General features: G+C 50.8%; 1 protein-coding gene across 3 annotated transcripts in view; it reads left to right on the forward strand.

The window, feature by feature from the left end:
* The window catches only part of NTNG2 (netrin G2), a 48,237-nt gene extending 36,586 nt beyond the window's left edge, over positions 1-11,651 (forward strand). For all 3 annotated transcript variants that reach the window (XM_041406639.1, XM_041406638.1, XM_041406640.1), the window contains 3 exons: positions 7,978-8,145; positions 9,672-9,806; positions 10,560-11,651. In XM_041406639.1, the coding sequence (XP_041262573.1) occupies positions 7,978-8,145; positions 9,672-9,806; positions 10,560-10,783 (527 nt within the window). In that variant the 3' untranslated portion in view covers positions 10,784-11,651. The remainder of the gene's footprint in view (positions 1-7,977; positions 8,146-9,671; positions 9,807-10,559) is intronic.
* Positions 11,652-17,793: the final 6,142 nt, after the last annotated feature.

Consider the following 17,793-nt stretch of genomic DNA (forward strand, 5'->3'; position numbering starts at 1 on the left):
GCCTCCCAACTCTTCTCTTTGCTTGTCAGCGTACGAGCGACCGCAGCGAGTAAACGCCGCAAAAACCACCACCGCAAAAACCACCACTGCAAAAACCACCACCACCACCTCAGCCACCACCTCAGCCACCACCTCAACCACCAGCACCAGCAGCAGCACCCCCCTACCAGCCACCACCACACAGCCAGGTGGGTGCCACGCTCCCTGCCCCGCTCAGGGGCCAGGGCTCTGCTCCCAGGCTCCTCTCAGCTGCTGTGTCGGTGGCCGTGGATCTCTGCTCTCTAGGATGATAAAGGGACATGGATAAAAATCACCCTGGCTCTGTTCACTTTCCACCAGGCAGCCCTGGTTTGCTGTTGTCTCTGGCACAGCTGCCAGAGATGCTCTCACAGCTCCGTGACAAGCAGGGCGGGAAGGCAATGAAGAGTTTTTTGATCCATAATAAATTTAAGCCAGGTATTTCTCTGGAAGGAAAGGGGAATTGCACCCCATCTTGCTCTATCCCTGACCTCCTGCCACTTGCCACCAGACTCAGAGCAGCCCACAGGTTTTGCTCTGTCCTTGCTGGTTGTCCCAGTCCTGCACCAAATCCCTGTGGCCAAACCCATGGATGTACTGCAGGTGCAGTTTTCCTGTTGCAGGATTCCAGAATTCCCCAGGTGGTTCCTGTCCAAGCAGCCTGGGAGCGTGCAGGGCTGGAGCTCACACACGTGCCAGAAACATCCTTTCCTAATTTCTGAAATCTCCCAGTGGAGGAAAACTTTTGTCCTTTTTCTGGGGGTTCCTCCTTCCCTCCTCCCCTGAACAAGGAGACAGCGTTTCTCCTTGTCTTTTGGAAATGAGCAGATAAAACTTAACAGCAGGACATTTTTTTAAGCTGTTCATGGGGGAATTAGACACGCATTCCTCCCTTTGCCATGCTTTCAGGGCCTGATATTTCCCAGGAGGACGTTTTACACCCACAGCATGTTAGTAACAGTCTGTCTGGGGGAGCTGCCAGAAGCCAGTCAAAGGGATGAGGAAGCTTGATTGCATGTTTATGCAAATATAGATATATTCATGGAAGTACCCTGCTTGAGGAGTTAATCAGGGAGCTGAGGGTTTAAGTCCAACTTCCATGGAGTTGGAGTGACCCTATAAAAAGAGTGCAAGGCTCAGCTTTCTTAGGAAGAGCTCCTTACCCAGATCCATGCTGCACCTCTTTAGGAGGAGGTGAGCATGGAGCTCACCCATCCCCACAGCCCCAGCAGGGCCAGGTGATCACATCTACATCCACACAATCCACTGGGGCTGATCTGATTTTTATCCATGCTCACCTGTAGTGACATTTTAGGGCTATTTTTTTGCTGTGTTTGTGTGGGTAGCTGCTTGGTGTGTCTCTTGTATAACTTGCAGTGCTCTGCCTTTGTGGCACCTCTGGCACAGGCAGGACAGTGTCTCTGGGGAGTCAGGGTGCTGGGGGTAACCTCTCCTGCCAGCCTGCTCTGAGGGACCTGAGAGACATCACAGGGTTTATTCCTTCTCCAAAACCTGCTTCCTGGGCAGAGAAAATGTTTTCCTAATGCTTTCATTAACTGATGGCAAGGGACAAAATTAATAAATTGCTGCCCAGCTGCCAGGTTGTTGGCTTTCTACAGCTAGGCCTGAGTTCCTTGCTCCTCACCCCATCCAGATCCCCATCTGTGCTTCTGCAGAGCCAGGTCCCACCCCAGGATGGTGTCCCTGGAGGGGCTGCTCCACAGAAGAGGGCAGCCAGGGCCAGCAGCAGCTCAAGGACCTGCTCTTACCTGGGCAGCATGAGGGGCTTGATGCCAAAGTCGACTCTGTGCCCCTGACCAGCAACAGGGAATCAAAGCACAGCTTAATTCTGATCTGCTTTTGGCCAGAGATGCTCCTCCTCCATGAAAAACAGAAAGAATTTCTTTAAAACTATGGCATTCCCAAGGGCCTGCAGATCTAATTCACCTGGGCCCCAAGGGAAACACTTTGTGAAAGAGGTGACCCCTTGAAGTCCTGGTAGATCACATTTGCAAGAGGTGACCCCCAAGCAGGGTCAGAATCCCAAAGTGAGATACTCTGTTGTAACCCCCACTTCTAATTTTAGGAGCTTTAAAATCCCTCCTTGCTCTAAAGCCAGACATTTAAACCAGTCCTGCCAGAGCCCTGCCCCATCCCTGCGCTGTTTCACCCTCTAACTGACACACTATCTTCTACCCTCTGAATTTCTGCTTCCCACCATAAGCAAGCATCATCAGACCAGCCTCTGAGTTTGCTGCCTCAGTGCCCGTGACAGAAGCACAGAAAAAGCCAGGTATTTAAAGGCAGCCCGGCGTGTTTTTCCCCTCTCCTCGGTGCCTCCGCACAGCAGTGGGTAGCAGCTCGGCAGAAGCAGCGTGGCACGTAGGCTAGAGGAGTGGATTAGATTTGGGTTGTCTCTGGGTTGCATGGAGCTGCTAGACATCTGCTTCCTTTGGCTGCTCGTGGTGTTTTCGTGGTCAAGGTGGAGCTGTGGTCGTGCTCGTAGGATGCTTTCTGTGCCTGGTGTGCGATGAGAGGGGAGAGAGGGAGGAGTTCACGGGCAAGGGATGGGGTCTGCAGGCAGTGGAAGCTGCCAAAGGGGGTAGAAGGAAGAGAAATCACAGAGTTACCCTTAGGAGGATGAATTAAGTGCTATTCTCCTTTGCCTTCTGCAGTTTTGCTATTTCAAAGCCTTCCTTGAAGCCTGTCAACTTCTTCCTTGACATTTGTTCGATTTTTTTCCCATGTTCAAAATAAGCAGGGAAAAAAAAACCCCAAAAAACCCCAAACTTTTCCTTTTTAATTTTTTTTTTCCTGCTTTAATTTTCCTCCCTTAAGTTCACAGCAGTCTCAGCAGTGCCAGTTCACCTCTAGTTAAAACAGGACCAGTCTGAGCCCTGCTGGGTGGTCACAAGCTCCAGCAGAAATTGAGCACAGCCTGGCTTTGGGGAGGTCCTGCAGGAAAGGGATCCCTGAGAAGGACTTTTCCAGGCTGCTCCCCCACTCCTCCAGTGTTGTTTGCCCCAGTGGTTTTTGCTATGAAATGTGACTTCTTGGTTCAATTTATTCCACTTCCTCAGAAGGCCACCAAGAACAGCAATTTCCATCACAGCTGCCCATCGTTTCCCATTTTTATGAAGTGGGTCTGGGGCAAAATGTGTCTCTCTCCCCCTCCCAAAATATAAAACTGTCCATTATGGCCCAGAGCTACAAAGGGAAAGGTTCTCAAGATAATGAGCATTAATAATTTTCTTGGCTCTGTAAATGCGATTGAGTGGAGGTGTATGTGAATGACTAAAAAGCAAAATGCCTCCAGGGCTGTTTTTTATTGTGACTCTAATTAAACCCTTGCCAATTTGCACAGGGATTTTTTCATATTCTCTTTAACACCGTATTAATATCAATTGGTTTCCACTTTCCAGCTGAAAAGGACAATGTCTATCACCTTCTCTTAGAGCTTGTCATTAAAAAAATAATCTTTTTTTTTCCTTTTTTATTCTGTATTGTTTATCATCCCCTTGATGAAGCTGGGAAATCACATTTCTCTCCTACTCGGGTTTGTCCTTTGAAACTTGGCAAGAATCAAGAGTGGTTTTTTTTTTTCCTCCTCCTCCTTATGTTACCCAACTGGAGCTTGAAATTAATAATACGGCTCTTAAAATTTTTAGTCCCCGGTTTGTTTTCTAGCAAACCTGAAGATTGTTACCAATATTGAGAAGCAGGGGAGGGGGATGGAGCCAGAGGGGGTGAGGGCTTGCAAGGGAAACCAAACAAGTGAGCTATACAATTTCTTGCTGGTTCAACTTCTCTGCGGTGGTTGGAAATCCTTAGATTTGTATTTCTGAGGGAACAGCAGAGCCTGAAGGAGGGCGTGGGGGCTGGGATTGGAAACCAGGGCTCGGTGCCTCCATCCCAGGTGTGTGTGCTGTTTCTCAGCCGTTGTTTCAGAGCAGAGGGCTGCAGGGCAGTGGCTCAGATGTGAGCACAGGGCAGCTCAGCACACGCTGCCCTTCACAGCTCAAGGGCTCTGGTGACCCCCGTGGCACAGGGCTGGGTGTTGGATTTGGGGCTCTGACTCCCTGTGGGAATGCTGCAGGGCTTTTGTGGCATACCAGCTCCCCCATTAACACAATTTTCCCTTTGATCGCTGCAAGACTACCCCAGCTTGTCAGCGGCTGCCCCGCTGCAGGTGGGCTCTCCCCCGGCCAAGGCTGGCCCAGGAGCACAAGGTAGGAGCCACGGGGTCCTGCCAGTTAGATTCCTGCTTTAGTTTCTAGCTCTGCACCTGTGTTTTCCATGCCTCTCTCCTCCTGCTGCCCAGCAAGGAGCTCAGGGCTCGTCTGTGCCCTGCCCGCAGCTGGGCCCAGCCTCGGGGCTCAGCCGTGTACGTGACAGATGAGGAGCGTGAGTGGGAGAAGGGATTGTTCACAGCTTGCTGCTGGTGTGAGCAGAGAGGATCATGGAAATCCTGTCATCTCCCGAGGCTGGAGCCTGTTTGTAGAGCAGAATCTCCCTGTGAGTGATAGGCCTGTGTGGCTCAGAGCACAGATCCTTCTAATGCATTTCCTGCCTCAGTCTCCTCCATGACTGCCTGAGGTGCTCCGGGTGGGAGCCTTGGGAGGTTTCTCTCTGGCTGTTGAGGCTGAAGCTTCTCCTCCTCAGGGTTCCCACCACACACAGGCTTTGGTAGCTGCCCTTGGTGCTCAGCTCCCTTTTCCCACCTGAGATTCCTGCAGCTCACTCCAGCCGTAGCCTTTAGCATCCACCCTGTGCAGATCACGGCATCCTGGGCGTGTGTGGGCTCACAGAGAGGCAAAGCTGCTTTTGCTGCAATAACAAGGGATAGAGCTACACCAAGGGGCCAGGAGTGCTGACAGCCCTGACAGTGCTCTGCAGATCTGGCCTCTCTCCGTGCCTGGGCAGTGTCAGGAGCACATGCCAACACTCAGCCGTCCAGCAGCTCCCACACCTTCCCCTTAGGAATGCTTCTCCTGCCTCTCTTCACACTTAGAGACGCTAACTTTGAGGAGACTTTGTCTCATCTTCCTGCTCCAGCACATCCTCTACCAGATACAGCTCCAGTGACGCAGCCTAGACACCTGCCTAGAGCTTCCAGTGTCCCTTTGCCACCCTGTTAAACAAACCAGGGGGATCTGTTTTAAATCTGATGTTCTCTCTGATGCCACCTGCGATGACCCACCAAACACAGCAGCACTTGGAGAGAAGCCAAAGCCACCAGAGCCTCCCGAGAGCATGCGAGGTAAGGCCAGGCCTGCCCCAGGCTGGGACAGGGCAGGTTTCTCCCTCAGTGCAACAGGCCAGGACACCCAGCTGTCCTCAGCACAACCCTCATGGTACAATATCCTACTCAGAGGGTTCAGCTCAGCTCTGCTCTGCTCATCCAGCCCCAGGGAGGCCTTTTTGGGATGTTTGGGGCCAAGGAAAGCCATGGAGACCAGCAGGGCCCTGGTACCACAGCAGCTTCAGGGATGGTGTTTGGGGCAGGAGCTGCACTCTGACCATGGCTGAGCCCATGGGGAGCAGGGCCACCTCCTGCCACCACTGTCACTGTGAGGATGTGGCTGACACAGGTGGCTGGAGCTGGCCATCCTGCACTTGCAAGGGCATAAACTCCACAAAAAATCCAATGGAATGAGAACCCACTTCCAAACACCCCCTGGGACCTCAGTGCTGCTCAACCCAGCTCCTCACTGGGCTCAAGAAAGCACAAAACCTCCCAAGGCTTGGAGGCCTTCTGTGTGGGTCTGGCTGGCAGCACAACCCCCAGGGAGCCCCATTCCAGCTGGGAGAGCCCTTTATCCTGAGGAAACATGGGAAACATGGCCCTGGGAGCCCCCTCCCCAGCACATCTCTCAGACCTCTTCTATCCTCTAGCGGCTCCGAAGAGCAAACCAGGGCGCACAGCACACTCTGCAGGCAAGAAGCACAAGAAAAAGACAGGTACGTGCTGCTGGGGAAGGGCCAGGCTGGAGCAGCACCTGCTCTGCAGGACCCTGTAGCAACCCCTGCCAGATGCCACCTCCGTAGCACTTGTCCTCCTCACAGATTTTTGGGCGCCAGCTGGCCTGCCCTCTGTGGCCAGTAGAAAATGGTTTGTAAGGTGTAGATCCTTATCCCAAACCACACCACCAAGCACCCATAAAGGGGGCACATGAGAGTAGCTGCTCCCAGCTCTGCAGCAGAGTTATTTAGTTCTCCATGCATTGAGTTTTTCATGCATCAAACTTTGAGGAGGGGAGGGGAAGAGGAGAAATGTAGCAGCTGCCAGGTGTCTGCTGCAGAAATGGATGCCAGTGCTGCCAGCACGGTGCTCTTGGCATTGTTCTCGTGGCAGGGGAGGACACGGGGTGCTGCTAAGCTGGGAGAAAAAGCCTTTCTCTGATTTTTCTCAAGCATCCTCAAAGAGCTCAAAACTCATCCGGCTCAAACCAAACTCTGGCCCAGTGGCTCCCATTGAAACATACAAAGGTAAGCGGAGGGAGGGAGGTGCTCCAGGGCTCCCTGAGCTCACTCAGGTGATGTGCTCCTGCAGACTCAGACATGGAGAAGGTGGGAGGGTCTGTCTGAGTAGTGGTTAGCTGTTGGCTGTGTGTAGCAGTGCTTCCCTAGTCTGAAACAACACCTGGGAATTGCAGCAGGCTGAAATTCTTTAGATATCAGTTGATGAAGCAGAAGTTACTTCACAAGAGACTCTCAGCTCCTCCTCAGGCAGCTGTGAACCATGGGGAAACCTCTGCCCTGCTCCTTCTTCCCTGGTCATCATGTCATTGATCACATCTCCTCCTCCAGTTGCATGTGCATGCCAACCCACACCCTTCCCTGCCATCCTTGAATGTTTAATGTTCTGCTTGGAGCAAAGCCGCAGCTCCAAAGGCTCTGAAAGCTCAGACCTGGCTGAGGCTCTTTCTGCTCACGTTATCCCCTGCCCTTGCTGGCTGGGAACCTCCTGACCAGGCCAGCTGGGCCACAAGTCCATTTCTCCTGAGCTGCACATCTCACTATATAAACTCCCATATCTATAAACTCCCAGTAAGATCCAGCATTTGCATCTGACACTTCAAGACTGTCACCAACCCAAGCCATAGTAACAAAAAGCAAACACAAGAAGCACAAAATCCAATCCCCCTGACTACAAATTCACCCACAGATTGTTCTCTAACACATGCCCACAGCTGAGAGAGGTCAGCCCTGGGGACAGGAGCATTTGGCCAAGTGATGGTGGCATCTCCCACCCCACCAGCAGCCTTTGCAGGCTGTGCTGTGCCAGGCAAGCCCTGGTTCAAACCTCCACACACCTGTCCACCAGCTGTTGAAGGGTCCCACACAAGCCACACTGCCTTGCATAGGCTTATTTTAAACATTTAACCTGAGAGCCAGCACCCTCCACAACAGGAAGGGGCTGAGAAGGGATACAGAGGGGAAAAGGAGAGGCTGTGAAGTTCACCTGGACACGCAGCAGCTCCATCTCCACTAGAACACCCTCTGCCAGCCCATCCCACAGGCCAGTCCCCTCTGTTCTTTGCCAGGGCTCCTCACAGTCCTGCAGCCCCCCCAGAGCCAAACCAGGCTCTGCTCATTAACAAGGCAGCTCTGTAATTAACATCTGACTCCCCTCCACTGCCTGCTCCCATAATTATTCCGTTTCTGAAAGAAATCATGTCCCAGGATTGCAAGGGGCTGGCTCCTGCCTGTCCACACCCCAAGATTACCGGGACCCTGACCCTGCTCTGCTCTCTGAGCGATGATTTCCAGCCTGATCCCCCCGTGGTGGTGGAGAACTGTGAGCACTCCTCCTGCCCAGCGCCCCCAGCCCTGCTCTGGCAGTGGCCATGGCATCCCCTCCAGCAGGACCCTCCTGCACAGAGGCTCCTCTCCTCCTCCCACGAGGAAAAGCACTCCATCCGCATGTCCCCAGCTGTCCCCTCCTCTCCCCCGCAGACTGCGAGTGCTACGGCCACTCCAACCGCTGCAGCTACATCGACTTCCTGAACGTGGTGACCTGCGTGAGCTGCAAGCACAACACGCGGGGCCAGCACTGCCAGCACTGCCGCCTGGGCTTCTACCGCAACAGCTCCGCCGAGCTGGACGACGAGAATGTCTGCATAGGTGAGCACAGAGTGTCTGTGAGTGTCTGCATAGGTGAGCACAGAGTGTCTGTGAGTGTCTGCATAGGTGAGCACAGAGTGCCTGTGAGTGTCTGTGTAGGTGAGCACAGAGAATGTCTGCATAGGTGAGCACAGAGTGCCTGTGAGTGTCTGCATAGGTGAGCACAGAGTGTCTGTGTCTGCATAGGTGAGCACGGAGAATGTCTGTGTAGATGAGCACAGAGAGTGTCTGCATAGGTGAGCACAGTGTCTGTGAGTGCCTGCATAGGTGAGCATGGAGAATGTCTGCATAGGTGAGCACAGAGTGTCTGTGAGTGTCTGTGTGAGCACAGAGAATGTCTGCATAGGTGAGCATGGAGGATGTCTGCATAGGGAGCACAGAGTGTCTGTGAGTGTCTGCACAGGTCAGCACAGACTGTCTGCATAGGTGAGCACAGAGTTTCTGCATAGGTGAGCATGGAGGATGTCTGCATAGGGAGCACAGAGTGTTTGTGAGTGTCTGCACAGGTGAGCACAGACTGTGTCTGCATAGGTGAGCACAGAGAGTGTCTGTGTAGGTGAGCACAGGACATGTCTGCATAGGTGAGCATGGAGAGTGTTTGTGTAGGTGAGCACAGAGAATATCTGTGTAGGTGAGCACGGAGAGTGTCTGTGAGTGTCTGCATAGGTGAGCACAGGAAATGTCTGTAGGTGAGCACAGGGAATGTCTGTGTAGGTGAGCACAGGACATGTCTGCATAGGTGAGCATGGAGAGTGTTTGTGTAGGTGAGCACAGAGAATATCTGTGTAGGTGAGCACGGAGAGTGTCTGTGAGTGTTTGCATAGGTAAGCATGGAGAATGCCAGCATAGGCGAGCACAGGAAATATCTGCATAGGTGAGCACAGAGTGTCTGTGTAGGTGAGCACAGGAAATGTCTGTGTAGGTGAGCACAGAGAATGTCTGTGTAGGTGAGCATGGCCCCAGCTGGGTTCTCTCTCTGTGAGTGGGCCTCGTTCAGCCCCTCTCTGGAGGGTGTGGGGCCCACCTGCATGCTCTGCAAGGATGGCAGCTGGTACAGTCTGTGCAGCCTGCCAAGGCATCTCTTCCCTGAAAACAAAGCTTAAAAATTAGAATCACAGTTTGGGTTGAAAACTGTCTAGTTCCACCCCCTGCCATGGGCAGGGATACCTTCCACTATCCCAGGTTGCTCCAAGCCCCATCCAACCTGGCCTTGGACTCTTCCAGGGATCCAGGAGCAGCCACAGCTTCTCTGGGCAAACCATGCCAGGGCCTCTCCACCCTCACAGTAAAAAGCCTTTGTGACTGAATTCAGATGCCTTGCTCAGCCAGGAAGGGCTCAGCTCCAAAGAGGGGTGGCCCTCGCACCCGTGGCTGTTTGCACTGTTGGGCCTCTTAGGCCAGCGTGTCCTCCCCGCCCCCTGGTCTCTAAGCTCTCCTCAACAGCACATCTCCAGACCTCCCCAAAGCCCTCCCTCAGGGAGGGAACCCCAGGCAGGACAGGCTCTGACCTCCCTGTCTTTGGCCAGAATGTAACTGCAACCAGATCGGCTCCATGCACGACCGCTGCAACGAGACCGGCTACTGTGAGTGCAGGGAAGGCGCCACGGGGCCCAAGTGCGACGACTGCCTCCCCAACTACTACTGGAGACAGGGCTGCTTCCGTGAGTACCGGGGCCAGGGAGCTGAGAGATGCCTCCAAACAGGAGCAGCAGCTCCAGCACTGTTGGCTTGGGTGCCCCCATGATGCTCGGGGTGCAGGGTGAGCAGATTCCAGCCATTCTTCCCAAATACAAAATTACTTTATAGCTTTGGCCATGGAGTTTGCACCCCTCCACTGCATTCTGCTGGCCTTGGAACTGCTCTAGTCTTGTATTTGTGGGGTTCTCAATCAAACAAAGGAAGGAAGGATGAATCTGACTCCATGTTCTTAGAAGGCTAATTTATTATTTTATTATCTATATTATATTAAAGAATACTATGCTGAAACTATACTAAAGTATACTAAAGAATACAGAAAGGATACAGACAGAAGGCTAAAAGATACTACTGAAAATCTCATGACTCTCTCCAGAGCCTCGACACAGCTGGCTGTGATTGGCCAATAAGCAAAAACAATTCACATGAAACCAATGAAACAATCACCTGTTGGTAAACAGTGTCCAAACACATTCCAAAGCAGCAAAACACATGAAAAGCAAATCAGATAATTATCATTTTCATTTTTCTCTGAGGCTTCTCAGCTTCCCAGGAGACAAATCCTGGGCAAGGGGATTTTTCAGAAAATATGACGGTGACACTCTAGCGCCGGGAGGGCTGGATAATTTAACCCCTAGGAGCTAAAATCTAGTTCCCGCAGCAGCCAAGGGGTTTAACCCTGCAGGGTAACACCTGCACCTCTCCCTGTCACCCTGCAGCCAATGTCTGCGACGACGAGCTCCTGCTCTGCCAGAACGGCGGCACCTGCTACCAGAACCAGCGCTGCATCTGCCCCGTGGGCTTCAAGGGCGTGCTGTGCCAGCAGTCCAGGTGTGAAGTGGACAAAAAGGACTGTGACGGTGCCCCCGGTGCCGGTGGCAGCCTGGCCGCCGTGGCGCTGGGGCTGCTCGCCCTGCAGCTGCCAGGCTGGGTGGATCTCTGAGGCTGCACAGCCCGAGGGACATGGGGACACCGAGGTGACGGGTGGCCGTCCCCACCGCCTCCTCCGCCTTCCTTCACGCTAGGACTTGCACGACGTCTTTCGGGCCACTTTCCAAGCAGAGAGGTACGCAGGGAGCTGAGCGCTGCCCGCGGAGCCAGCCCGGGGTGCCCGCTGGGGACACGGGGACATCAGCAGCCTGTGGGGACACGGCCCGTCCCTGCGCACAGGGACTCTGTCCTGCTCCGCACAGGGCGGCCCGGGCTCCGGGCAAAACAGTGCCGCGATCCGAGGGATGGTTTTTTTTTATTATTCCTTTATTTACTTTGGTATAGGCTGGGGTGTTGTTTTTATTTTCCCTCCTCTTAGCGTCCTGGTTTGGAAGAGCCGGTGATGACAAGAGCAGAGCCCCAGCACACAGCAGGCAGGGGACAGGAGGGAGGGGAGAGGGGACTCTGGTCCATCCCTGCTGCATAGCCCCACATCCCACCACAGGCCTGGCCTGGCCACGCACATACTGTTGCCTACGACTGTAGTTGCTGCATTGATTTTGTATTTTCATGGCTGGGTTTTCTTTTCTTGCACTTATGGAGAGCACAGGGGCCGCGAGGCGTTTGGAACTTGAGGAGTGCAGTGTCTTATCCACACATGTCCGTATGGTGTACGGGTCAAATTCTTTTGGTAGAGACTTATTTTTGTTTGGATTAAATGTTATAACAGAACCACGACCTAAAGGGACATTTTATCATGAGCATTTGATTCTGGTGTATCCTCCTCCAGTAAAGCAACTATTAATGGCTGCTTGATCACCACGTTTTCCTTTTTGTGTGCACAGTTAATTACAGGTAAAGACTTATTTTTTGATTCATAATGTCCTCTTGTGTTTTCTGAGTCACTACCAAGGTGCACCACATGGTGAGGGAGAGGGGAGGGAGAGAGAGGTTGCCTCATCACTGAGAGCTGTTAATTATTTCTCCTAATTACTTTGCTGAGCCTAGGTTAGACTACTAACTGTAGACAATGAGCAAAGTCTGAGTGATATATTAAGCACTGGTCTTGTGTGAAAAGGCCATTTCCAAATGAGCCTGCAGCAGGAAAAGGCTGGCTAGTGCAGGGATGCTTCTCCACGGGGACCTCAGCTGTCCCAACCCCACTGCAGCCCCCTCCAGCTGGTGCCATGATGCACCTTTGCAGAAAATGCTGTATTTTAAAGCAACCACAGCCAGTATTTTTAAGCAGTAGTATAGAGCTCACAGGGATTATATGAACTCATTAAGGCTCATCAACATGCTCCTGTCTGAGGAGGAATTTACAGCCAAGCACATAAATGAAGACAGGAGAAACCAGAGACAAGAAGTAACTCAGTCAGCTCAATGGGAATGTCATAAATACAGGAGCCCTAGTGTGGTTATAACCAAACATTTACCAAGCCAGGAGATGACTGAGTGCAGCTTTAGAAGATGGGGGACACCCCCAGCTCCAGTTTGTTCGGTTCTAGGCTGGTTTCTTTGACAGGTGAGCAGCCTTGGTCCCAGTCCCAGTTCTGTGACACTCCCAGAGCCAGCCCAGGAGCCCCACACAACCCAGGCTTCAGCCCCACTGCCATTTCCAGGTCTGGTGTCCTTGCCTGAGTGGAGCTCCTCTCTGAGAGCTCCTCTGTCAACATCTGCTCTGTTCCAGCACCTTCTCTCCATGGCCATGTCCCTGCAGCCCATCCCTGCAGGGATGCCAGGAGCAGCCCAGGTTTCAAAAGTGCATGAACCCAGAGCATCTTCCAGCCCTAACTCTGGATATGAGCACTCAGTCAGTGCCACCAAAACCCAGCCACCTCCACGGAGAGGGGACAGCAAGTCCGGCTTTGGAAAAGGAGAGAAAACCCTGAGTGAAGGTGCAGGATGGATATTGTCACTTCAAAGAGCAACACTCATTGTGAGCAGGATTTAACATCACAGAGGCAGAGCACAGGGCTTAGTTAATCCACCAGAAGGTAAAAGAGGGTTCAATTCACCCTGATTTGATCCTTGAGGCAGCGGGCTGGCCCCAGCATTGCCTCCCTGGCTTCAGCACAGTTGGTTGCTCTCTGTTGGACACTCACTCTTTTCTTTGTGCTTTCTGACTGCAGCAGACCTTAAATATGTTACAGTTCTTACAAGTAATAGCAAAGACTGTAACAAGATCAAGATCTCTAATGGCACTTCTGGAGGGTGAAGCAACATTCTCCTTTGCCTGCACAACTGTTTTTCTCTAGAATATTAGATTAAGCAACAGAAAATTTACTACTTCATAAAGCCAGCCAAACTCTGCACCCAGCAGATTCCCTGCAAATACACACTTTTATTGCAGGAACGTGCCAAGCAGCAGCACCAAATTCCTGTAGAAAATAACCTCAGAAGGGAACAGCAAAGCTCAGACCAGTCCAGGAATGAAGGCTGCTGAAAAATACACTCGACCTTTCTAGGTTTGGGGCTTTGCTCTTGCTTGGTTGGGTATTGGCTGTTTGGCTTTGGGGTTTTAGAGTCACAGAATATTCACATGTGCTGTAGAACTTGGAATCACACAATGCAAGCCACTGCAAGGCAGAAGAGAAAATCTCTCGCACAAAACTTATACTTAGTATTCAAGAAAACAATTTAAAGCTTCTGAGAGATTCAGCACTGAAGACCCATTAACTGCAGACATCTGGTAGCAGGGTGTCTGCACAAAGAGAACAGAGCATCATTAAAACAACGCAGAGAAACCATCACTGCAAGTACCCACAGATCCCAAAGTTCACCTTTAAGGCAGAAGTTTTGTACATCAGTTATTGCTTCCAAATGGGAGAAGTTGTCCAATGAGCTTGATACTTTACTTGTGGAAAGGTTACCCAAAAGGTACTTCTCTTTCTGAGAAAAGCCACTTATGCTCTTTCAAGAGGTTCCATGTGCATCCTGTCACCAGCATTTGATTAGTTTGGAAAAGTTTTTAAATTACACTTCTGTCTGCAAAAAGTGACCTCTCCAAACAGCACAAGTAGAGAGTTTGATTTTTCTTGTTTACCTCAAATTCTGCTCTGATTTTAACTATTCAGAGTTCTGACAAATCTAAACAACCAAAAGCCCCAAGGCAACAAAAACCTTCCTGATGCACATTTGCTCACTTGCCAGGTAAAATATTAAAGATACAGTTCCTGGGAGCTGGAGACAGGAGGGGGAAAGAATTCCACTGGCAGTTCCCAGGTATGTTATTTGTTTTTTTAAAGATGAGGCAGCAGACATCTCATCTGCAAGTGATTCGTGAGGAGCCCTGCAGAGGCTGGAGGAGTGAGAGAACCAACACTTTTTAATGGGAATAAAATGGTCTCACTGCCCTGTTCTGCTCTGTAATTTGCTTTCATGAGAAGCCTCAAATGTAAATAAAACAAAGTATAAAGGAAGAGCTGAGTGTTCTTGCTCAGAAATAAGAGCAGAGTTGGGTTTTGAAGAGCTTTATATCCACAGCTTCTCAGCCCTTCTGGCTGGGAGCTGGAGACTTTGGCCACAATCACACAGAAAATGGCTAAAAATCACATCCTGATTTGAGGTGCAAAGAAAAGCTTCAGGCCCTCCTGAAGGTTCCTTTGGCTTTTTGGTTCTGGAGGTGTTGTAACAACTTTCACTGCAAGGTGAAAGGTGTGAGGAAAGCCTAAACCCACCCATTTTCACCACAAAACTGCCAGCAACACCAGGCTCCAAAAGCTCCGTCCTGACCCCACTCTGTGTCACTCCAGGGGTTAAAATAGAGGGAAAACTGATGGGATTGCTCTGTAGCTCCATCCTGACCACCCTCTGTGTCACTCTAGGGGTTAAAATAGAGGGAAAACTGATGGGATTGCTCTGTAGCTCCATCCTGACCACCCTCTGTGTCACTCCAGGGGTTAAAATAGAGGGGAAACTGATGGGGCTTCTCAAAGGGAGTTCTTGCTTCAGGCCACAGTGAAATCAGTAGCAACATTGCAGAGCTGCACCAGGCTATAAAATCAGGTTTCCTATGTTTTCCCAATACCAGATGTAATGTGCTCTCAGACCACCTTCATTTCTATCATGCTTTTCCTGGGAGTTGGTGGCAAATTAGCCAAGGGCTGAGCAGCAGACAGGTACATATGGCCAGGAGGTCTCATGGCAGTGATTTTCAATGTACAAGGCTGCTTAGCTTACATTTATTTGCACTAAAGAATAAGGCACTGGGCTCCTTTCCAAGCAGCTTAAAAAGACAAGAAAGGAGACCCATTGTGGCAAGAGACTGTATTATATCATTAACATTATAAATTCCATTTACAATCCAGCAGTCATTTCATCCATCATTTATTCATGCACAATGGAGAGAGTATCCTGCAGTTTTAGGACCATGGTTCTCCTCCATGGGGCTGCTGTGAATGAAGAGCCCAGCTCCAGTTTTGGCTACTCTGGTCTCTGCCTTCTCACCATGCTTCAGAGACTGCCAAAAAGCAAAAGTCATCTCTGGAATTACTGGGGTTCCATGTTATTTTTCAGATGTTGTCTGGGAATGCTGTTGCAGTCACAAGTTCTGTGTTCATCTGGAAGCTCAGGCTGCTCTGTGCTTCTCCCCAGGAGTGCTGCAGGGGTGGGGGCTATTCCCATTCCATGGATTAGCAGAAGTGCCTTGCCAGCCTGCAGCCCTGGCTCCCAGCTCCTGTGCCACCATTCATTAGACCCAGCTGCTAATTAGCTGCTGCTCCAGGAGACAGCACTGTAAGAACTCATGGTCCCACCATGAGCGAGTGGAGACTGGCAGGAAGGAGAGGCTGATGTCCCTCATGTCCCCACAGCAGCCTGGCACAGCTCCTGTGAAAGCCAAGCACAGTCCAGTGGCACCTCCAGCTCTCAGCACCCCTTGGTCCCACCAGCAAGGAGCCAACGCTTCCCTTCCTGCACTTGCCAGAGCAGATAATAAACTGATAAATAAACAGAACTGCTGGTTTCCCCCTGGTGCCCCACAGACAGCCCAGAGCAGCTGGGAAAGCAGCACAGGGCACAGTGACCCAGAGGTAAGGCACACAGGCTAGACAAGTAGCTGCTGTGCTCTCACATCATGATTGGGAGCAATGACATGGAAAACAACTACAGCAAACCTTAAAGGAAAAATAAATAACCAGTCATACCCCACCTTTACTGCAAAGCCTATTTTGTGTACAAAAAATAAATTAAAAAAAACCTCCACACTCTGAAAACCCTGAACAAAATGTAGTGCAGCTCTTAGAAGAGACTTTCCCTCCTTCCCAAGAACACAGAGGGGACTGGCTTTGCACTGAGAATTCAGCTCCAAGCTTGGAAGCAGCATGGAAGCCTCTCTATAAAAACCTAGATACTGCTTCTTCCAAAGGGTTTTGGCACAACCTCCAATAAAGTGTTTTACATAAAGTTGTAGTGTTTCTTTACTGACTTTTCTAACTTTAACACTCAGTAACCACTGAAAAGCCTCCTCCAAGGACCACCAGCTCTGAGGAGTTATAAATTACTACAGCAAGTCTCTACTCACAGCTTACACACTGACTGCCCATCACTGCTCAGTGCTTTGTACCACACAGTGAGAACGGCAAAGAATTTATGAAAATTGTACCTGATCTGTTTGCTCCTCATTGCAGATCTGAGTCAGTGAGAAGTGTGCTTTGGATTGGATTTTGCTTGGTTTTCCATGTTACAGGTATAGACAACAGGAGAAGGTAAAGCTACAAACCTACTCTGAGTGGTTTGTGAAGAGGGAAAAGTGTTGTAAGTGCAATAACCCAAGATTTTTTTATTGACAAATACAGGACTGATGATACAGACTGCCATGGCAGCAATAACCTGCTGCTGAAGACTGACAACTTAAGTCAGATAAATCTAGTATTAAACCAGCAAAAAGGTCTGAGCCACTGAACACACCTCAAAGATGATTAATGGAAAAACATAGGCATTATGGAGTACAACAAAAAAGAAATGTTAAAACAAAATTCCTTCCAGCATGTGGCAAGTACTGCTCTCAGAACATGTTCTGAAATGCAGGCCAAGGAAGCAAGAAAACTAGAAGAAAAGTTTCACAGCGACATTCTTGTGACCAAATTGCATTTAATAACCAGAAAAGCATCTCCTCATTAATTTTGTTGCCAGCTTCACTTTATTTACATCAAGGCAATCCAAATGGCTTCCACAGCCATGGGGTTTGCAGAGCAGCAGCCTCTTAATGTGCTAAGTACAAACAGCAGGCAGGGCAGCACAGCCCTGCCAACAAGAGCCAAGGGGCTTGGAAGATGACAGTTTTTAAATATTCCTATCAACATAAAGGGGAGTAACACAAGGGGTATGGAGTCTGTGATGGGCAGTGACTGAAATGTCCACTCTGTTAAGGTCAGAGTCACTTAGCAGCCTCACAAGAGTCACAGCAGCTGGAGAAGAGCACACAGGGCTGCCAGGAGGAGTCAGGGGTCACTGAAGGATTCAGAATCCAACAGAACAAATAACTGAAGCTGAACAGTGCACAGATGCTGATCTCACCTCACAGGGATCTCCAGATTCTCCCCATTACACTGCAACACTCAGTCCTGCACAGCACAACGAGCTGGACAGGCCCAGCCAGCAATAAAAGCCTCCCCACACTCCTCCAAGGCAGCTCCTAGCACTAAAGCATGTTTGTTCTGGGTGTGGATGCATTAGGGAGGAGAGTTTTCCTGGTAATCACAGCCTGAACCAGCACCTGGTGCTTGGCAGAGTAAGGCACTGGTGTCTCCCTGAGCTGGCCACACAGCCCTGCCTGGCAGTGGGCTCAAAGGACAAAGCTGGAGTTATCCCTGCAACAACAAAAATGGGACAACTGATGATGGCTAAACTGGGGCTCACTTGCTCCAGCAAAGTCACAATGCCGTGACAAGGGACAGCAGGACACTCCCTGCTTCAGGCTGTCCCTGAACACACCTGGAGATGGCACAACCTGGCCCACTCTGTGCACCCAGCTGGACCAACCCTGAGAGCTGCACTCCCAGGTTATCTCCACACAAAACT

Source organism: Onychostruthus taczanowskii, unplaced genomic scaffold, assembly GCF_017590055.1.
Source record: "Onychostruthus taczanowskii isolate IOZ18803 unplaced genomic scaffold, ASM1759005v1 scaffold25, whole genome shotgun sequence".
Taxonomy (NCBI): Eukaryota; Metazoa; Chordata; class Aves; order Passeriformes; family Passeridae; genus Onychostruthus; species Onychostruthus taczanowskii.